Source organism: Cyprinus carpio, chromosome B22 (genome assembly GCF_018340385.1).
Source record: "Cyprinus carpio isolate SPL01 chromosome B22, ASM1834038v1, whole genome shotgun sequence".
Taxonomy (NCBI): domain Eukaryota; kingdom Metazoa; phylum Chordata; class Actinopteri; order Cypriniformes; family Cyprinidae; genus Cyprinus; species Cyprinus carpio.
Window position 1 is genome coordinate 28,735,775 of NC_056618.1, and position 23,507 is coordinate 28,759,281.

At 40.3% G+C, this 23,507-nt stretch overlaps 1 protein-coding gene and 1 long non-coding RNA gene across 2 annotated transcripts in view; one reads left to right on the top strand and one right to left on the bottom strand.

Annotated features, from left to right (window-relative positions):
* Positions 1-23,507, top strand: part of LOC122141688 — a 53,635-nt gene that overhangs the window by 23,548 nt on the left and 6,580 nt on the right. The gene's annotated exons all lie outside the window — the stretch shown is intronic.
* LOC109052711 (CD276 antigen homolog) lies at positions 561-3,686 on the bottom strand. The gene is made up of 4 exons (XM_042749642.1): positions 3,556-3,686; positions 2,401-2,441; positions 1,215-1,547; positions 561-1,070 (listed from the first exon to the last, which is right to left on the bottom strand). The coding sequence occupies exons 1-4, from the start codon at positions 3,564-3,566 to the stop codon at positions 904-906; spliced, it is 552 nt and encodes a 183-aa protein (XP_042605576.1). The 5' UTR covers positions 3,567-3,686; the 3' UTR covers positions 561-903.

Below are 23,507 nucleotides of genomic sequence, written 5' to 3' on the forward strand. Positions count from 1 at the left end.
CACTGCATAGTTTTTTTTTTTTTTTTTTTTATAAAAGAATAGACAGAAACTTAGACATCATATAAGTGATTTATTGAGCACTAGAAAAATACAGTAAGAATAATTTGAGTAAGAAAAATAAATAAGAAAAATAGTTGCTAGCAACTTTGTATGCCAATTACAGAACATCCTGAGTTTGCTAGTAATTCAGCATTTACAATGAATTCTGGTCATATAGTCAATTATCACGTGCTGGTGGCCAGTTATAGAGATGGTTATCAAAGAGATGCGCCATAAAAAGTGAAAGTGAAATTGACGTGACATACAGCCAAGTATGGTGACACATACTCAGAATTCGTGCTCTGCTTTTAATCCATCCAATGTGCACACACAACACGAGTGAACACACACACACACACACACACACACACACACACACACACACACACACACACACACACACACACACACACACACACACACACACACACACACACACACGGAGCAGTGGGGCAGCCATTTATTCTCATTTATACCTCAGTCGTGGTACTGAAGGTGGAGAGAGTGCTGTACATTCACTCCCCCACACCTACAATTCCTGCCGGCCCGAGACTCGAACTCACAACCCTTGGACTGCAAGGCCAACACTCTAACCGTTAGGCCACGACAATATATAAATAAATAAATAAAGGTTTTAATGAAAACTTTTCAGGATTATTCTCCTCGTAGTGGAATCCAATGGCTTCCAAAGGTTGAAGGTCAAAATGACAGTTTCAGTGCAGCTTCAAAGGGTATAAATTATCAGGAAATTTTAATTTTGAAAGTGAACCAATCCTTTAAGATGGGTGCTGGAAAATACGGGCTGCTCAGATGCCACTGACACGCTCTGTGCATAACAGGACCTTCAGTATGACACTTTTCCTTCTATATTGGAGCTTGAGAGCTTTTTCTCCTGCAACAATTGACATAGACTACAGACAGGACAATTATTAAAGTTAAAAGAAGGCCAATACAGATTAATAATGTCTTCATCCAGCTTGACTGTGTTTCTGGTACTTTGTTTTCTTCTTCAGTAGATTGATTTACAGTTTCTGCAACAAAACAAGTTCATAAAAAAAGAAAAAAAAACATGACATTACTACACTGTGTTAAAGATAAAAGATCCATCACTTATACTCTATACAGCAGCATTTAGACTAATTTTATTTAAAACTTCAATCCATTATTTTACACACCATTAATGAAGAGCCATACAGTCTCCTTATCAGAAAACGATGAGTGTGTGATGAAGCAGTTGAATTCTCCTTCATCAGCATGAGTGAGATTGCTGAGTTTGATGGAGAAGTTTCCTCTCTCATACTCGTCAGGGAAAGTCTGTGTTCTGTTCTTGTAACGTGAATCCTGTGTGTCTAATGAATCTTTACCTTTAATTAAATCATAAATAGTCTCACTGTATTTGTCTCGCCAAAGCACATTTATGTCTTGAGGTTTAAGATCATGTTTTGCTGAAGAACACGGCAGGAGAACAGAACCGCCATTAAAACCCACTACTTTGACATCCAGAGACACTGAAATGACAGAAACTTTAATTGTAAACACACAATCTGACATTTATACATGTTAGGGCTGTGCAAAAAATCGAATGCGATTTTCATGTGCATCTCCTCAGTAAAGGCGCTCCTGTGATTAGCAGTATATCTCCAGCATGTGCGTTAAGATCAGGGTTGCCAGGTTTTCAAAACAAAACCTGCCCAATTGCTTCTCAAAACTAGTCAAATCGCGTTTCGTTCCGGGCGATAAAAATACACGTTTTTGGCAGGGTTGCCTTGGTAATATTCGCATTTTAGGGGCTAAATATCACGTTATTGGTATTGGGGTCTCTTCAACCTGCGAACATGAAAAACAACCACAGACTTGGCAACACTGGTTGGCATTTACTACGCAGAGCCGTAATTCACTGACAATCTTTGTCGATTTTGAAAGCGATTTTGTGTAGCTTGTCGGTGGACTATGGCTCTGTGTAGTAAATGCCGCTCCACCTGAACCAGTGTTGCCAAGTCTGCGGTTGTTTTTCATGTCCGCGAGTTGAAGCGACACCAATACCAATAACGTGATATTTAGCCCCTAAAATGCCAATTTTACCAAGGCAACCCTGCCAAAAAACGTATATTTTAACCCCGGGATGCAATTTTTATCGGGAAACCTCCTAGAAACGCGATTGTGCTAGTTTTGAGAAGCAACTGGGCAGGATTTGTTGTGAAAACCTGGCAACCCTGATCTTAACACACGTGCTGGAGATATACTACTAATTACAGGAGCGTCTTTACTGATGAGATGCGCATGAAAATCGCATTCGATTTTTTGCACGGAACTATTACATGTGACATGAATGTATCATTCAAATATAGTTTAGGTGCTCACCTTTGTTTATCAGCACTGCAAACACACAGATAAAGCACCAACTGCAGAAACAGAAGAAGAAGAAAAAAAAACAGAAAAAAAAGTTTAACTTCCTTGATCTCAACTAGTAGATCATGACATTGTTTGAGATAAGCAGAACTGATCACAAGTCGTCATGCCAATTGGAAAAGCTCTCTGACTTGCTGAAATGTCAATACTCACAACACTCAAAGCATAATGGGAAGCGACTGAAGATAATATAACGCACATCGGCTTGCTGACGAACCTAACACACATCAGCTTAGAACAGTAACACAATGTAACAAAAATCTGTTTCACTTAATTTTGTAATGTTTCTTCTGTAATTCTGTAATAGCTTGTAAAAGTTGTCAACATATATTTTTGTATTTTTTATAATGATACACAAAAAATATTGACCAAAGGAATTTACTATGTAAATTGGTGCAAGTTTGGCATGCTGAATATGAAAATCATCATATTCAGCATGCCAAACTTGATAAAAACTTGTAAATATGCTAAATGTTTACACAGAAGTGTCTAAATTTAACTGGATTTCATTACAATTTCATTGTAAATTGTCACTAAATTGTCCAAATGCACCAATTTGCAACCAAATTAACACAATTTACAATTCTGCTTAAGAAAATACAAGATGTTGCATAATTTTGCTATAGATGGTGTAGATAGATACTGTAAACATCATAAATGTTGTTGTTCATAAAATAAAAGGAGCATTTTCCCCCATCTTATGTGTTGGTAAAATACCATCTTAAATGCACTATAAGACTCTGTCAATCAAACTATCAAATAAAAATAACTGCACATGCACCAGCACACAAAAAGACAATACAACATGCTAATGCTAATAGCTAAATCAGAATAATAGTTTCAGCTATTTCTCTGGGTATTAATCTATAACTAGATAATTAATCAACCCATAATCAATGTATTAATTATGTTGACAGGGGATGCCTATTGATGCTGGTTTAAGTAAGTAACAAAACAAATCAGACCAAATGCTAAAGCGAGCGCAAACTTTCACTTTGTTCCCCCCATGTAACGTTATCGCGGGCAGGTCAGAAGTGAAAATACGGCTGTGAAGGATCACGACTCGTTTCGTAAAAACAGAACTTCGTTAATAAATCACGAACATACCTGATGATCATGGTGCTCCGATATAATTTATATATATTTTACATAATATACAAAAATAACAATTTGTCAGAAAACAGCACGTAAAACTCTAAACCTGAACACATTTCCGGGTTCTCTGTATGACTTCCGCAGTCGTCATATCCAGGTTAAGGAGAATACTTTAATTTAAAAACTAGACCTGATAGCGTTTTTTTGTTCTTTGTATGACTTCCGCTTGAGAGAGCGTGCGCGCGCGATAGGAAGTAAGTGCGCAAGACTGTCCCAGTTCTTAAAAACGCCAATACGCAGTGCCCTTAACACAAACACACACTAAATCTCGAATACCGCTCCAGGGGTCTCATTTATAAAGGTTGCGTACGCACAAAATGGGCATAGAAACATGCGTACGCAATTTTTCACGCACATATCGTGATTTATAAAAAAATAAACTTGCCGTAAATATGTACGCACCGTACGAACATTCTAATCTAGACCATGGGTACGCACTCTTTTTTTCTGGAGTGACAAAAGTAATTAGGTAAACAGCAATTTTAAACTCTGTTTTCATGTCGATATACACATTTACATTAAATACTCCACTCGCATTCATGGGGATAAACACTGAAATTACATCATTTTACAATTTCACATATGGGCCTATCTGTTTCCACTAAAAATAGCTAAAAGATGTTCATCAGCAAAACTGCATACATTTAATTGATTTGAATTGTTCAAAACAATTGAAATACTATTTGGCCAGTGTAAAAGAATGAGATCAACTCTATTCAAAGATATATCTGAGAACAACTTTAAACCATTTTGTTTGTATGGATATTTTCATATATTTATTATAAAACATAACAAGGATACTGAATATTTTTGGCAATAAAAATTAATTTGTATGGCACAAATGGCATTATAGTCCCCATCTCATATTTCCTTAATGTCTCGGTGTTAAACATGGTGTCACGTGCGTGTGAATATTCATGGAAATGATAGGCAGATGAGGTTATGCATAGTAAAACAAGGCGCTGTAAGCTCCATATATGGTGATTTCAGGGAGACGAGGTGGAGATGCACGTACGCACAATCTTCCCCTGACTGGGATTTATAAAGGGATTTTTGCGCAGGCTCTGGCGTATAAATATGAAAACTTTTGTGCGTACGCAAAATCTAGCTTTTGTGCATACGTACACTTTGAGGATGAAATCTACGGAGAGTTTTATAAATGGCCCTGTCCCAAACGGCGCACTTCATGTGGACTTTCGGTCTCGTGGACTTAAATTGCATGTGCTTGCTGAGTCTACGAGTCTGTAGGCCGTCCCATTCAGCATTTTAATGCTCTGAAGTGTGCTCAACAGCGCCCCCTTTGTACCCTTTAAGCGGTCTTCCACGAAGCCCGCATAGATTTAACTACCCAGGAATCCTTGCAAAATGCCAATCAGACAACGGATGGGAGGAGTTTTCGCTCAAGAGCAATTGATGACATGGCTGAGAAGAAAATATTTAAGTGCAGGTATCATTACGGTTTTTATGACCTAGGTGTACATTTTACCAGTTGTTACCTACAGTTTATACAAACATTATGGTTATTGACCAGTGGTTGATATCTCAAACATAATAATAGCGCGTTGAATAATACGATCGCATTAGGATTCATTAAATAAATAGAACCGAATGTCAGGGCTTTACTAAATCATATGTAAACCTAGTATTTATATTTAAACCTGTAAATTCATCTGAAACGTATGCACATGTTTATTATGTGTTAAAATTTTAATCTTAGTTCAAATGGAACATAGGCAGCATATTCCCCGAACCTGCAGCTCCTGTCAAAAAACAACCAGGCCGATATTTCCGGCGTGACGATCGAGTCTGTCCCAAAAATACCTCTCAATGCGCCCTTGTGGACTCGCGCCAAGGGCCCTATAGGTCTGCACTACATGATGTCACCAAAGTGTGGACTCTGAGGAAGTCCACAAGTCTGGAGTGTGCCATTTGGGACAGGGCCAATGAGACCCCAGAGCTGTATTCAAGGCTTAGTGTATCCCATCATGCATCATGTTGTGGAACTAAATCGTGAGACTTTTTGCTGAGATCTCGTGAGAGGTCACGGAAACCTTTCCAATGTAAGTTGAATATTAATATAATAATTAGATGTTATTATATTAATATCTATATTATAAACTTTATTTCTATTTAATGTCCACGATTAGGCCTATTTATTCATGTGTCACACACACCTAGTGCCTTTTGATCTAAATGAAAAACGAGAGTTGTGAAATGTTACAGACAAATTATCGTGGTACTGTTCAGCCTGTTATGGATTTTTTTTTTTTTTTTTACTTCCACTTCAATTTTATCCAAAGAACTATTTGCACTGCATTTGCCAATGGGACACACAATATTCATACATTGATATACAAATAATCTGTAAACATATAGTAGCCTATAGTTCGCTTGCAAGTCGCAGCAGCACAAATTATGTACGTGCCTAGCAACATTTTCCTGCTTCAAATGTTATCCGTAGTCAACAGTGAGTAGTGGTTTCAGACAATATTTTTTTAAAGATCAATATTCAGCGCTGCACTCGTACTGACTCTTATTCTGTCTGACAGAATTAAAAACTCGTACTGAAGCCAGAGTGATTTGACCAATCAGATGAAGGGGGCGTTTCAGTGAATGCAAATTAAATATCGAAACTATGATCCGATTTGTAAACCACAAAGGAAACATGAGAAATCGAGCCGAAATCTAATTTTTTCGTTTGTTAAACTAAACGAATAAACAAGCCGCCTTTTCATTTCTTTTCTTGTTAATTCATTCCAAATAGGAAATTAAATTATTAAAACGTACACGTTCTGTATGTGTGTTGAGCAAGTTGGAGCTAAACTCTGATTTAAATATAGCAATTTCATGCCAAGTAATGTAAAAAAACTATGATGTTAGGCTATAACATAAAAAAGCTAAATAAATAAATAAATAAACAAACAAATAAATAAATAAATACATACATACATTAAGCTTTAAATACAAAAAATACATTTTAATTTTAATTAGTTTTAATTAGCTGTTCTTTTCTTGTTTTTATTATTATTTATAAAGACCCACTGACCCATATTTTCAATTAAAATTTCCCCTTTGCCTTTCTGCAGAAAACCTGAGCAGCTGTGAGACTAAAGACTTTGTGGTTAAAGTGGAGCCCTTTCTGAAGCAGCAAGGTCCTTTTGTTCTTCCTTTTGGCCTGTCATTAGGTTCACACACATTCACAATATGTGTACATGGCTCTTCCCACTAAGATTGTATGTACTGAATTATTTGGACTATCTGAACTTGGCCAGATTATCCTCATTCAGAGTAGGCTAGTCTCAGCCTGAGACATCACTCCTATGGACCGCTGGCTAAACATCTGATGCATATCACACACAAAATTAGAAACACTTCAGGAATTTCAAAGTCGTCATCTGATTGGTTGAATTCCAATTTGCGGGAGACGTGTGTGTCGCGTTCTTTAATGTTCCACCTGGAAACAAGGATGCAGTGGCACCAAACCCCTCATTTGCGAAATATGTAAAGTTCACAAAATTCTGTTATTGTCATTTATACACCCCTAAACTAAACTTGATTGATTGGTTGCTTTACCTGTCAGTCATATGGCCTTTTGGTGGTTCTTGGCCATTCAAAGTGACCAAGGTTCCCAGGACCTTCTGCTGTCAGTCTGAAGGTCTGGTTATGCAAGACTAATCTGATCTCAGCCAAAACTCAGGTACTCGCTTAGGTTGTATGATGTATGGCGTTGCTTCTGTTGGTTTTGCTGCTGATGGATTTATTTAAAGTAATTTTGGTACAATCACTGAGGGACTCCCTTTAAGTGAGTGGTGGCCTTTCAAGTGCTGTCTATATACTTTTGGCACTTGCATGAAATTCATGCCAGTTGATTGTAACGTTAGTCTTAAACCCAAGAAGGGTTATGTGCCAAAGGTGCTCTCAACACCGTTTACAGCTCAGGTCATATTGGGATATTGCCAGCATTGTTGCCATTTGTTTTGCCAGCTTGAATACACTGTGAAAACAGTGACCATGCTGCTGCTTGTTCATTCACAAAAGTGTCATCAGTGCTTATTTTACAGCTGGTCCTTCTGGCTGTCCTCTCCTTTCCATGATTGGATTCTTTCTCCAGAAGGAATTAGACAAATATCTACTTCTATTTGAAAAGAGAACTTAAAGCAGGTTGCTTCCCTCTTTCCCCACCAATCTAAATAGAGATTCATAAGATTGACCTGATTACAAGGCTTATTCCTTTAGTTTTAATTAGCAAAAGAGACACAATTATGTGTGAAATAAACAGGCAAATAGCAGGAAATGTAGGTGAGGGGAGTGAATGAACAGCACTCTCTTCCACCGTCAGCATCCTGGTGCCGAGTTTCACTACAGCAGCATGTCCTTATAGTTAATCAACCCTGTTTGCACCTCGTTGCCTCTAATTGTTCAGTCACTGTAAATAACATGATATATCTTAACTCCATTCAACATCCATCCTCAATTCCACATATACTGTGTAATGAAAAGTAAAAGGTTTTCTTCTCACATAGACTTAAAAACTTAAAGCAGGTTGCTTCTCTCTTCCCCCACCTATTCTAAATAGACATTCATAAGACTGACCTGATTATGAGGCTTATTCCTTTAGTTTTAATTAGCAAAAGAGACTGAATAGCAATTAGCCAGAAAATGTGAATCATAACCTGTATGGGATTAGCAGTAACTTGTTGTCTCTAATTGTTCAGTCATTGTAAATAACATGATATACAGTAGTCAACATTTGAAGTGGATCAAAAAAGTTAATCAAAGTTGTCCTAAGACAAGAATGGGTATTGTTTTGGTTTTGGGACATCTTTGATGAAAGGTTTTGATCCACTTCAAATGTTGACTACTGTATTTTAACTTCACCCATCCATTCTCAATACTGCTTATCCCTTGTAATGAAAATTTATCCTCCTATGGCATGTTTCTTCATGTTGTGTTTAAATGAATTCAGTTTTTTTTTTTTATATTTCATTAATTCTGTATAATACAGGAGTTCTCAACTCTGGCCCTCGAGGTCCATTTTCCTGCAATTTAGCTCCAACATTGATCAAACACACTGCCAGTACCTCTCTAGTGATCCTGAAGACCTTGGGCCCTACTTTAAGGATTCTAAGCAATCTAAGTGTCTAAGTGCATGGTCTTGAGCTTAGGGTGTGTGTGGAGTTAGTGTATGTATGGGGAAAAATGGTCTGCGCACCTGGCGCATGGTCTAAAAGAGTTGTCCCTATTCTCTTAATGAGTTATGGGCTTTTTTTGGGCATAATGTGCAATAAACCAATCAGAGTCTCATCTCCCATTCCCTTTAAGAGCCAGCTGTGCTTGCGACATGGCGGATTCGGTATTTACATGGCGGAATATGCAAGCGCAAAGACTAAACGCGTCTCCAGAGAGGAAACGGATCCATTATGACATGTAGCCATTTTTATATTTATGTAGCCTACACAATAGCTAATCTTATACATACCTCATTTTCAGGCCAGCACGCCCATGAGTGCACAAATGGTAGCAAATGCATTTGCTATTTAAACAACGTGGTTCAGGATATGAAAAGTCGGGCGTCAGGCTGAAACTAGCAAAAAACACTTGTGCGCGCCTGGCACCATATTGCGCCGGGTGTATGGTAGGGCCCCTTGATTAGATTGTTCGGTAGTGAGTTTGATAAGAATTGGAGTTAAACTGGGGAGGGGCCTGGCGCGTCCCTGGCAGGAACCACTCATCTAAACGGCTGCGTGTGGGTTCTTTAGGTGGGGGCCACTCTAAACCGAGCTCCTCGATGGCTTTAGATAAGACACTGGGATGAGTCTCGGTGTCTATCGAAGCCCTGGCGTCGACTGGCTCAAGAGACGGCAAGGGGCAGGGTCATGAACGGAGCCCATCCAGTTCTTGGCATCCAAAAGCCACTAGGGACTTGCTGTCATCCAACTGCTTATCATCAAATCCCCTGAACGAGACCAGGTCACTCGCGTTGGCAGAGGGGCGCTGGTCCGGGCGGAGGAAGCAGACTGGAGAAACCTCTCTCTGTGGAGAAGAGTGAGGCACTCAGGACTTGAGCCAACGTGGAGTTCACTCTCATCCCGTAGTGCTGAGAATTCCTGCCCCGCTGTTTTTTTTTTTTTTTCCTCACACAGTTCCTGTTAGGAAAGAAAACGCGGAGGGCGCGAAATGTGGGGCAGAGTTGCTCTCTGAAAAAGAAAGCTATCCGTGAGTGCAAAGAGACCAGACTCATGCTCTCGCATGAGGAAGGTTATTACACTCACTGTGCCTGTTATCAGGTGCAGTGGTGCTTTGCACAAGCCACAGCCGTGGCGTGACATTTGCAAAAACATCACGAAGAAAATTGCTCTAGAGATAAGGTTTTCTTTTAGAAAAGTCCAGGAAAAGCAATATGGAATAAGCGGCCAAGAAGGGCGCGAGAGCAGTGCTGAGAGGGGTGCGTGAGCTGTAAGCAGCGAGCTGCTCGAGAGTTGGCGCTGGGCTGCTAGAGAGCGGCTAGCAGAGGAGAGGAATCATTGGAATCATTGGTTCCTTTTGTTTAACTTCATGAGCCAATTGCCATGCAGTTTCACTGCATGATTGAAAAAGGCTTCAGAAGTCAGCTTCAGAAGAAAGAAGGAGTTTTTCCCCATAGCGTCTTAGCCTAAAGGGCTTACGATGCTGTATGAGTGTAGTATCAAAAGGGAACTGCACAAACTTGAGTAAAAGTTTAAACTTACAACTTACCAAATATTTCAGTGGTCCATGGATATTGGCATGTGCAGTCAGGAATTTTGTTTTCTGACATTTAATTACATAAAGCAAATTTGCCTGTGATCACTTTATTTATTTAACCCTCTGAAGTCGATTAACGCCAACATATACTCGTTTTGTGGGGTATTTTTTCTCCTGATAACCCCGATAAGAGAACTTAAATTACACTTTCAGTTTTGATCGTACAGATACAGCAATACATCAATCGAATCTGTAAAAGGGTCTACGGTTTTTTTTGTGTATACAGGGACATAATAACAACAAAACTTTGTGCACTTATAAAATAAAGTAACAAAACAAGGAGTGCTGTCTGCAGCCTTTGTCTACGCTGATCTTCATTTACAAACGCGTCATTTAAAATGAACTGTAACTCAGTGAATACTCAAGCACAGAGACATGAAAGAGATATCTATAGAAAGCCTGACATGTTCTACTTTTAAACTAAACAGTGCTGCTGAAAACAAATAGTTCTGTGATAAAGTTAATCCATTATGAAAACAACGCGATGTACGTTTTTTTCACGTCTCCATGTCAATTGCTTTTGCGACCATCACGTCTACCCCACCCCCCGTCCCAACCCCCCCCCCCCCTCAACCCCCCCCCCCCCCCCCCCCCCCCCCCCCCCCCCCCCCCCCCCATACACCCCCCCCCCCCCCTCACCCCACCACACCCCCCCCCCACCCCCCCCCCCCTCCCCCCCCCCCCCCGCCCGCCCCCCCCCCCCCCCCCCCCCCCCCACCCCCCACCACCCACCCCCCCCCCCCCCCCCCCCCCCCCCCCCCCCCCCCCCCCACCCCCCCCCCACCCCCCCCCCACCCCCCCCCCCCCCCCCCCCCCCCCCCCCCCCCACCCACCCCCCCCACCCCCCCCCCCCCCCCCCCCCCCCCCCCACCCCCGCGTACCCCCCCCCCCCCCCGCCCCATTGTGAGATTCTAATACAAAATAGGTTGGTCTAAATCCGTTCGGTGATCACAAAATAGGTTATCTAAATCGTTATATCATCATCATCGTCCAGCTCAAAAACGTATTTAGTTTTGTCATTGTTTAGTTTAAAACCATCCAATTATGCAGAATATAAGATGGTAAATATTTAATGAGTTGATGGATTGGCCCAATATAAATATTTTATAACAATACAATATATAGGGTATGATTTTACCACAAAATTCAACATATTGACATTACATGATGACTGCAAATCCGTGTTTCGCTGCCTGGAGTCCATTTATTTCTGTGAATTGCAGCGATTAATTTGCTTCTCTCTTCTGTAGCTTTCGGCAGTTTGTGAAAAACATACCATCAATTTTTGGCGAATCTATTTGTACAGTTCAATTGCAAAGCTTTTTCTTGTTTTAGGTGTGTTTTGTGTGTTCTTTTGAAGCGGTGTTACGCTAAAAACACAATGCCGCCTATTCCTTTACATCTCGTTTTGCCACTCACTTTGCGGGGTCAGAGCCGCACTCACAAAATCCAGCTGATGGTGACACCACGTGCATAAAACTCTATTTCTGTCATTCAATTATAGCTCCTATCTGTTTGGATGCCCGGGAAACATTAAATTCTGTTTACCAAGCTTATGGTTTCATTTCAGATTCAAAATCATTATTGAAATCTGACGACAATTGTCTCATTATAAAGTTGGCTTCTTATGCTCAATTATTGATAAGCTTTATTGTTGTGCTATTGTACCGTATAGCAACGGCATATAAGTAATAGGAGTGCTATGGAAGCTTGTGAGATAAAAAGTGTGCACTTTTAAATTTTTTTATTCAGCAACAGAAACAAGCTTCCATAAAGTGCACACATCTTTGTATATCTAAAGTCTTTTGGTCAAGCACCCTATTTTTATAGGATCACTTAAACTACAGAAAAACTTAATACTTGAACTTGATCATACATATTATTCCCTTGAAAATTACAGAAAGCCTCCACTATGGAGAGTTCGAACAATTATAATGAAACGTGTAATTGTTATGGTAGTGATTAAGATTTATTCACATGGAGATATGGGCAGGTTTTATTGACCCTATAGCCCTCCACTTCGTCAGCCAACCAACAATCGATCATAATCTGATGGCTTCACTTGTCATGATGAATGCAGTACACTTGCCTTTCACCTCTAGGGACAGAATCCTCAGGGAAAGTCGTGCTTTTTGCCACAGCCTGATATTGTCAAATGAGGCATATATTTTCTACTACAATGGTTTTAAAAAAAAATGGATAGGTTTAAACATCAGACCCCATAAAACAAATGTAAAATACCACTGAGAAGGAAGACACTTAGCCTTTGTTTTGAATTACACGTGTTTTTCCACCACCGAATTGCCATTATCTTTCGACAAACTCCAGCTAAAAAGTGTCTCGTTCGGAGTTTCACAAGGCGATATAGAGGCAGTCTGCGTCCTCCACAGGTTTTGTGGTCACCGCTTAACTAAGGAGGAATGAACATTGAGACCTATAAATTAAATTTTATAAATGCGTAAAATATTATCATGAAAAACGGGTATAAATAGGCACCAACAGGTGCAGTACACTCACTTAGTTTTGTGGCGACATCACGGAAGTCGGAGTAGTGGGGCATGAATCTTCAACACAAAAGTAAAGTCAATCTTTGTGTTGTTTCGATTGGGCTGTTCCTGGTCAGTGTTTACGGAGTGGGTACATGCGGTGTCACCCCTGTAGCAGTGGTTCGCCCTGCGTTACTTGTGACTGCAACAGAGGGCATTGGTTCCTTCTAAAAAAGCAAATCACAGACGATTGGCGTCCTTTTACATTCAAGCCAGGCTAGTTCGTCTTGTCTCACCGTTCTGGATTAGGTCGTTTCCTGTCCTCTTTTGAAGGTCACGAGCGTTGTCTTCAGTGTCTGGGCATCCAGCCTCTCACTGGTGCATCCCCCTGAGGAGGGACCTCCTTTCTCAGGGGCTGGGCACCATTATGCGAAAACCCATGTCCAGTCTCTGGAAACCTCCAGGGGTGGCGTCTGGACGGGACACGACAGACCCTAAGTGACCTACGACCAGTGGTAGTAGACACTATCACTCAAGCTAGATCTCCTTTGAACTATGGCAGGCCGATGCTGTTCTCAATTTGGTGTTCTTCTCCTGAGAAGAACCTCCGGAGATGCCTTGGTCAGAGGTTGTGCTTTCTTCTGTCCACCTTGGAAGTGTCTGTCGCTACATTAGCAGCGCATTTCACCCGCAATGAAGTGCGACGTGACCCACCCCCCCTTCGAAGAACACCCTGGGAAAGCCATTGACCGGGGGCCCGGGGTGATGCCCCGATAACGCACTCGCACTCTTAGCTGCTCTAAGGAAGACTCAAAAGTATATCATTTCTGCCAAAGTATAGTTTATTATCCTACAAGGGTTTTCCCACGGAATGTCCCTTAGGAAGCTTCTTAAGACGCTGTACGCCCAATTCTCAAGTTACGACCATACTTACAAAGGCGTCTGTCCCGAGTGAAGGTTGCTGAATAAGTTGGCATCGATTGCTCAGTAAATCGATTTTACACTTCACAGCGACTTGGCAATTAACGTGCCGTAAGAAAGACAAACACATTCTATGCCAAGGAAACATTCCTCAAATTCTCTCCAGGAAACATTTATGTTTAACATAGTTTAAGTTATCCGTAAAATTATAGACTATTAATAAAACTATCAAATCGTCAGTTAAGATGTCCAAACGGTATGTTTGTGACGGGTAGACGAACCGGGTTATACCTCTGGGAATAATCATCCACCCTCCTTATCCCATTGTGCCACTTGTGCCACTTGATCTTGAGCCTGGGTTTAACGACTTCTAAAAAAATTCTATGTAACTCACACGTTATATTTACGCGTGGTAAGGTACTTTACAATCAGATTTCCCCAGTTGTAATCCCCGGCACTGGCGCAGAAGGGCGTTGGTGACAGTTGTGGACGCGCACCTCCACACGTCGAGGTCTTGCTTAGGCCGTAGCTCTCTCTCCCACGACCTCGATGAAGCTCCCTGTACCACAAAAAACCTTAGCGCTGCAAGCAGCTGGACTTCATCAGGCTTAAAGCAAAATTTCCGCTGTGTTTAGCCTGGCAAGCGCAGGTCTGAGAAGGGCCATCAGCTCCATAATGAGTTGTCTTGGGAGGCGACATTTTTTTAATATAGCCACGTCAGCGCAAAAAATGTCAAAAGGGCTTAAGTTTTGCCGAATAAAAAAAAATTGACATGGACTTAAACTGCTACCGCGGCCGGCACCGTCTCTTTGATTCAATACAAGGGGACACGTTGGATGGCTTGCAGAGTTTTGGTCGCTTACTGGACACCACCATGCCTTACCCATTTTTAGATCTTAGCCATTTAGAGCCAAATTGTTTGCCAGATTTTAATTATCCAAAAATGATTGCCAATTTTAAACGCTTTACATGACATTACAAAATAGGCCTAGGCTAATTACCACCATATGTACTTCTGATACCAAATAAAGTCAACTTCATAAAATAGGCCTGTAATCCATTGCAAACATTTTTATATTATGTCGTTAAAATGTCCATAACATAAAATCATTGTTGAGCCACAACATTGTCAAAAAAACACCATAGTTTGACTTGTCCTGCGCTGTGCTGATTTCTAAAGACTGCTGCACAGTGGCGGCGACCTAGAGCGTCTTGAGCTCCAAACAACGCTAAGAGAGAGCTTACGAAAGGTCACAGACCCAACCTTAATGAATTGTGTGACTTAAAGAAGATATCTTTAGCTTACGAACGTGTCGGGAATCGTGGCCATAACGTTAAGAGAGAGGTTAAGGAATAGGTTAAGAACTACTTAGCGATAAGAACGTTTTGTGTGGAACCGAGGCCCAGATCGGTTAGGGGGTTTCCTGATGGGTGCCAGTAGGTTGTGCTCGATCCTGCCTAGGTCAACCCCTGATAAACCCTCCCTGTGGATCTCTCTGTTGTCACTGGCTGGACTCCCAGAGTGGGTCCTTTTCAGCCACGTTGAGTCAGTTGAGCTGAAGTTACTGTCTCTCAAGACAGTGCTCCTGACCGCGCTCTGCCACTATTGCCTTCAAGGAGGTTATAGGGGACCTCCAAGCATTTTCGGTAAAGTGAAGAGTGCCTGGTTGTGTTCGGGGCCCAGCCTCCTGGGGGCTCATGTTTGTCCTGAGACCCTGGCCTGGATATGTGCCCAAGGTTCTCACCCACTCCCTTTCTGAGACCAACGTGGTTGAACTTGCAAGTGCGCTGCCCCCGGAAGGAAGGAATAGCCAGCCTTGGCGTTGCTGTGTCCCATAAGAGCGCCTTCACATATACGTGGACCGCAACCCAGAGCTTCAGAGGCTCTGCAGCATCTCCTTGTCTGCTGTTGGAGGCCAGCAGAAAGGGAAGGCTGTCTCCAAGCAGAGGTTGGCCCACTGAATAGTGGGTGCTATCACTTTGGCGTAACCAATCCCAAGACGAGCCGCTGCCCCCCCTTGGGGAGTGAGAAGCACTCCACTCAGAGTGTCTATCTCCTCCTGGGCACTGGTCAACGGCGCCTCTCTGCCAGGGACACTCTTGTCGAGCTGGCGGGCTGGGCGTACACCTAAACACCTTCGCCAAGGTTTTACAACCTTCATGTAGAGCCTGTTTCTTCAGTGTGTTGGGACAACAGAGTAATTGGCGGGAAGAATCTGGCTCAGTGTCACACGTGTCTGCGCCATTTCCCCCTCACACGGGGATGCGAGTGTGCCGTTTTCTTCTCCCCTCCAAGTAGAGTTCCCTGGTTGGTGAACCCTGGTTGAGCGTCCTCCAGCACCCTCCGCAGTCATTACCCCTTGGGAAATCCGGCATATGGGTATTCTTCCACAGTAATGGTTTGTTCCCTTTGGAAAACCTGTGTCTTTTCCTTGACAGACCCGCTCTGCGTCAGTCTCTTTGCGCCAGTTGTGCCATCCCTACTTTAAGGTTAGGGACCTGCACTCAGAGACCCTGTTCCATATGTTGTACTGCCTCCTGGGTAAGTCCATACCAGTATCTCCACGTCACCTCCCTATGGGTAGAATGTGGTCTCCTTAGCGACCTTTCTCCTTAAGACTCGATTTCCCATTGTTTTGCCAGGCTGAAAGAACAAATAGGAAATATTTGAAGCAATCTTTCACTGAAGGTTACAATCCCTTCCAAAACTTTTTTTGTGGATGGAACAGCAGCATGGCCTTATCCAGCAGCGATGTACTCACCCTTTTGGTCTCCGTTAAAGTCCCTGTTAAGTCAAATTTAAGTATGTGTTCTGAGTTTGTCATACCACAGAAAATGGTGTTATTAGCCACCCAGCAAACAATTTTAATGATAAAAAAAAAAAGCCAGTAAGTATATAAAATAATCAAAATCTCGAAAAAATGAGGCAGTAGTCTCAGCTCTCAAACGCTGGGGGGTGTGTCTGCTGCTGTGCTGAAAACCCACGCCCACTGCACGGGAAAGCTGCAGTCACCACATCAACTGTCCACCCCCGCTACAGCCAGAATGGATGCTCCTAACAGCTTAATTGGTTGTACAAAACCATATACAGTATGTTTTGAGCCTCCAGCGTAAGTAACAGTATGACAGTAACCTCGTGGTTGAGCGTGCGAACTGATGCTAATGTGCTCTATTTTATATTGTTAGGGGTGGGCCAGGGAGCTCAGGGGGACGCAGTGCGTCATCAATCCCCCCATTTTAGCCCCGCCCACAAAAATCCGATCACAGCAATGGTGTGAGAAACTGTTTTACGGTCTAACTCCACAATTCAGTTGTTTTACCCACAGTCAGTGTTTCAGTCCAGTCTTTGTAATATGTTTTAGCAATACATTCTAACTATGTATAATGTGTTTTAGACATTTTTTTTTGAAATTGCCTTTACAAGGGACTTTAAGTACCAAGGTCAGTGAGTTGTGCTGGGGCTTTGGGAAGGTTACGACCTTAGGCGTAGCTTTTTGGGACGTCTCTGTGGCTTGTCAACAATTGCAGCGCCACAGGGTGGTAACGTTGGGTTCAAGGGCTTGTGGTATTCCCCATGGACCCCACATATGTCGTATCGACATAACTCGTAGTGACCGACAGGTAGGGAAACATCTTGGTTACGTACGAAACCCTCATTCCCCTGATGGAGAGGAAAAAAAACAAAAAAAATGGGAGACGCTGCCTCACAACCCTTTACCCATTCGCTGTTGCCCCGGGAGACGTTTTCTCGGACGGCTTCTCAGGCGTACAAAACCTAATGAGTGGATTGCCCGTTCGCCTATTTAGACCTGTATGCATGAAGAGTGGCTCAGTTATGCCAAATCCACTAGCCAAGTTTCAGTGGCATTTTCTCTTTAACTCAGAGGATGGATTGGCCTCCCAAGGAGACCCCAATATGTCATTCGACATAAATGTCTCCAGTCCCTCCACCAAGAATGAGGGCTACCGTACTTCAGTTGGAGATCACATGGATCCCACATGTGTAGCTCTAACACTTGAGTATTCGTAATAATTTATATCTATGCATATTCAATAAAACAACGGACTAAAACAAACCCAATATTTTTACTAGTTCAATTATCATAATACACTCGTTTTTTATTTCATGTGCAGCATATCTGTTGTTCAATTGTGCGAGTAAAAAGTATGTCTTGTCTGATCCAGGTCATGTTTTTATGCATAATTATTAGAAGAACTGGGTAATTAAGACGTGTTTCAGAACTACAGATTTTCATTATGTGTCTTATTTTTCAGTAAAACATAACATTAAAAAAATGGGTTGAATAGATTTGAAACTCTGAAAATAAGAAACATAAATAGCTGAATAAACAGAAGAGAGTCTCTCAGGTTTATAAAGCATTATTCTTCCCTTCAAGTTCCATAGTTAGTCCTGTTCTTAGTTGTCAAAACATTTACTTCCTCCGAGTCTTGATCACATTACAGTTTCCAGAAGGTACTTTCACTTTACGTTACTTTAAGTTTACTTTAGTTTCTTCTCTTTTATTTTATTAAAAAGGAAGCATGCACAAAGAAAACATAATTGCATCTGTTATTACCATCTTGTACTTCTAAGACACTAAAAACTAAAGCTTACTAGTCCAAAGATAGTGATTTATATTAAGAACATATGTTGGGTTTGCGCGGGAGCAGTATAGGGAGGCCTGAGTACGGGGAAAGAAGCTTTCATAACACATTTTACAAAAGTTACAAAAATAATTATTGTAGAGAAAATTGATATTTAATCTGTAGACTTCAACAATATGTTCACCCCGGATATGTTTTAGCGTCTGAAGATGATTTAATAGGCTTCAGTGAGTACCTCATCGAACATATAAAGAGGCTTTCCTCTTTGCCTCTTTTTACATTTGTAATCTGAAGCTATATATTATATATATATATACTATATATCTATATATACTTATATATATATACATACACACACCACACCACCACCACAAACCCAAATCCAAAAAAGTTGTATAAAGTTTGAATAAAAACAGAATGCAATGATGTGAAAGTTTCAAATTTCAATATTTTTATTCAGCATACAACATCAGATGACATATCAATAATGTTTAAACTGAGAAACTTTTATAATTTTAAGGGGAAAGTAAGTTTTATTGGCATCAACACATCTCAAAAAAGTTGGGACAAGGCCATGTTTACGACTGTGTGGCATCCCCTCTTCTTTTTATAACAGTCTGCAAACGTCTGGGGACTGAGGAGACAAGGGTGCTCAAGTTAAGGGATAGGAATGTTGTCCCATTCTTGTGTAATACAGGCTTCTAGTTTGCTCAAACTGTCTTAGGTCTTCTTTGTCGCATCTTCCTCTTTATGGAAATAAATTTCTCTATGGGTGAAAGATCTGGACTGCAGGCTGGCCATCTTCAGTACACCCGGATCCTTCTTCTACACAGCCATGATGTTGTAATTGATGCAGTATGTGGTCCGGCATTGTCATGTTTGAAAATGCAAGGTCGTTCTTCTGAAAGAGACGACGTCTGGATGGGAGCATATGTTATGTTGTTCTAGAACTTGGAATATACCTTTCAGCATTGATGGTGCCTTTCCAGATGTGTAAGCTGCCCATGCCACACGCACTCATGCAACCCCATACCATCAGAGATGCAGGCTTCTGAAAGGGCGCTGATAACAACTTGGGTTGTCCTTGTCCTCTTTATTCCGCGGATGACATGGCGTCCCAGTTTTCCAAAAGATCTTAAAATTTTGATTCGTCTAACCACAGAACAGTTTTCCACTTTGCCACAGCCTTGGCCCAGAGAAAATGCCTGCACTTCTGGATCATGTTTAGATATGGCTTCTTTTTTGAACTATAGAGTTTTAACCGGCAACGGCAAATGGCACCGTGGATTGTGTTCACATGGCAATGTTTTTCTGGAAGTATTCCTGAGCCCATGTTGTGTATTTCCATTTACAGTAACATTCCTGTATGTGATGCAGTGCCGTCTAAGGGCCCGAAGATCATGGGCATCCAGTATGGTTTTCCCCCGGCTTAAACCCTTTACGCACAGAGATTGTTCCAGATTCTCTGAATCTTTGGATGATATTATGCACTGTAGATGATGATAACTTAAAACTCTTTGCAATTTTTCTCTGAGAAACTCCTTTCTGATATTGCACCACTATTTTTCGCCACAGCATTGGGGGAATTGGTGATCCTCTGCCCATCTTGACTAACTCTGAGAGACACTGCCATTCTGAGAGGCTCTTTTTATACCCAATCATGTTGCCAATTGACCTAATAAGTTGCAAAATGGTCCTCCATGCTGTACCTTATATGTACATTTAACTTTCTGGCCTCTTAGTGCTACTTCCATGTTTACTCACAATTTGTACAGTGTCTCAAACTCTTTTTGGAATCGGGTTTGTGTATATATATATATAATATATTACATAGTATAAAGCTCATAAAATATTTTTATAAATTAACAACAAGAAATGCATAAGAGTACAAAGCACATTTTTTTCTGGCAAACCACAAATGAAGAAAGGACACTTGTGGTACCAGAATAAGGCTGAAATATATTGACAACTAAAAAAATGTTTGTTTGAGTGTTTCATGATCTTATTGTTACACAATAAGAACAAGCACTGTGTTTCTCTGTCAACAAGAGAAACACGGCACAAAACGTGTAATGCATGTTTCACACTACAAGGGTGAGCGCAAGAATGAAATATGCTTCATTAAAACTGCAGCATAAAATTTGATTTTGCACGACATGCCACCTCACACTTCTGATGGTGAACATTTGTTACCATGGATGCCAGAAAACATACACTGCCAACGTTTGATGTTGTGCAAGCTGCCTTAAGTTTTATTTTTTATTTTTTCCTCCAGAAAGACACTATGAAAGTTGTACAAACTTGGCTAAAATTGTAAGTTAAAGTTGCATAAGTCAGAAGTGAGAGAAAGTGAGTTTAATTAAACCTTCAGTTTGCCACTGTTCCTTCTATATGGGAGCTTGAGTTATTTTTCTCTGCTTAAATAAGAAATAGGCTATTATAGGAAAAACGAATACAGATAATGCAAAAACACAGATTAGTAATATTTGCCACCAGTCTAATTGTGTTTCTGGTCCATGATTTTCTTGTTCAGTTGATTCTGAAAAAAAAAGAAAAAAGAAAAAAACATTACTGCACTATGAAAAACAGTAACAAAGCAATTCATGCTGTATACAAAATCATTCAGGTAGGAATTCAAGCTGTTTTTTATTTAAAACTTCAAAATTGAATTAACTATTTTTACCCACCTTTGATGATCAGGTGTACAGTCTCCTGTTCATCTGAAGGTGTGATATAGCAGATGAAGTCCCCTGCCTCAGCATGAGTGAGATTGATGAGTTTGATGGAGAATTTTCCTCTCTCATACTCGTCAGGGAAAGTTTGCGCTCTGTTCATATACCGTGGGTCCTGTGTCTCTAAAGAATCTGCACCTTTAATTAAATTATAAATAATCTCATTGTCTTTGCCTCTCCAAAACACTTCAGTGTCTTGAAGTTTAAGATCATGTTCATCTGAAGAACACGGCAGGACAACAGAACCACCAAAAACAGCCTCTACTGTGACATCCAGAGACACTGAAATGAGAGAAATTGTAATTGTAAACAACATATGGCATTTATACGTGACATGAATTTATCATTTAAATTTTTAGTCCTGGGGCCCGTTCTTCGTAGGCTGCTAACTTAGTTAGCTGCATTTGATAGTTGACAATTTGGCATGATCTTGGATAATTTGGTTCTTTGAAACTCATCCTGGATTTACTGTCATAGCAACAGATCCGTAAGCTTAAACCTGCTCGATAGCAGCTTATTTCATCTAAACAGTGGAACTGAGATTTAAAAACCAATTCCAGCCACTGCTACTCTACTACAAAGGTACCCTACTAATCCGGGGACAATCATTTAAAATAATAATGTTTGAATATATAAGAATAATAATAATTATAATAATAATAATTAATAATTATATTAATATATAAACATTTTGGTGTGACCTTGTTGTTGTTAGTAACTATGGTAATGTCTGCCCCGAGACATTCCTGCATGTCGTTGTGGCCACGACAAAACGAGCCTGTGTGCTCCGGTCACCGTAAATGCTTTTGTTCGATGTTTGGGAGATCATCTCGTCTTCCCTGGGATAACCTCGTGGACCTACTTTCGGTACTAATCTGAATTTCTGCGTATTGAATTTTAAATATTGAATTTGATTTTCCGAATTTCTTATATATCTTGAAAACTTGAAGCTGTATTTTTAAAAACTGGATATTTGCAGTCTAACAATTCAGAAAAAAAAAAAATAAATCTGCTGTTTGAAAATACATGACTATTAAAAAATCAATTGTCATAAAGTTTCAAATGTTCACCTAGTCACGTAAAAAAAAAAAAAAATTTCAATTCAGAACTATGTGAAATGCCACATAAAATCCACTTTTGTTAAATGACATTTGTCACTAATTGAAATTTGCACAATTCAAATTCAATAAGTTTTGTCATATTATAAGCTTCATAAAGATCTAGCATCTTTTAAATCATCTCAGATGTATTAAGCGAGTTATGAAGAACGGGCCCCAGATGTTCACCTTTGTTTATCAGCACTGCAAACAAACAGATGAAACAGCATCTGCAGAAACACAAAAAAAAAAAAAAAACACAAAATTTTTATATTCCTTAATCTTAGCCAGTTTAGCTTGACAGTTGGCAAACACGGCTTGTTTGAGATGTGCAGAACTGATCACGCAGTGATCATTTCAGGTTAGAAAAGCTCTCTACTAGCTGTGTTGTCAATACTATCCAAAGATTGAGTTAGGCCAAAGTTTTGGTTACCAGCTGAACAAACCAAAAGTAACGATGGAAAGCCCTCACTCACTGCCATTTAAAACTTAGAAAGTTACAAGGTTTGGGTTTTTGTGGTTAATTTGCCTGATCTACATTCCTAAAACGACAAATTGTGTGTCACAATCAATTACACTACTAACGTACTTACTTCCAAGTAATGAAAACCGGCATAGACTTCACTAATTTTTAAACACTTGTCAAATAATAACTCTCTTATTAACCGGTGACTTAGAAAAAATATTATTTTTATTTGTAAAGTTAAGCTGAAAATCTTTATAAAATAAACATTAAATGGGTTGTAAATGTTCACTGAACTTTCAAAATGCACACATGTACAACTAAATTAACAAATGGTTATATTTATTTCCCTTAACAAGATACTGTATGCTGCATAGGCCTAATTATTCTGTAGATGCTAAACTGTAATATGACTTAACAGTAAATGTTCATAAGGGAGCATCTTCACCCGTCTTACCCTCCTGGTAAAATCTTTAATATCTTGAATGCATTGAAAGGCTCGGTCAATCAAAATACTATCAATAAAAATAACAGCACATGCATCACAGCACAAAGACAATACAACATGCTAATGCTAATGGCTACAACAGATATATGTGATAACCTGCAACTCAATAATGGCTAATTAATAAAACCATGATTATTGGATTAATGTTGTTGAAATGCTTTGTTTGTTTGTTGATGTTAATTTAAGTGAGGATCAAAATAAACCAGGCCAAATACGAATGAGCAAATTTCACTTTTTGTACATATCGCGACAGATTAGATCTGAAATGTGTGGGATGTACGGCTCGTGTGAAAACTGAATATCACGAAG

What these genes read in the sequence shown, in the direction of transcription:
- LOC109052711 (XM_042749642.1), bottom strand. An exon ending in TGCAGTGCTGATAAACAAAG is followed by an intron (nt 1,548 to 2,400) that starts GTGAGCACCTAA and finishes CTGTCATTTCAG; the next exon opens with TGTCTCTGGATGTCAAAGTA. An exon ending in TGTATGGCTCTTCATTAATG is followed by an intron (nt 1,071 to 1,214) that starts GTGTGTAAAATA and finishes GTTTTGTTGCAG; the next exon opens with AAACTGTAAATCAATCTACT.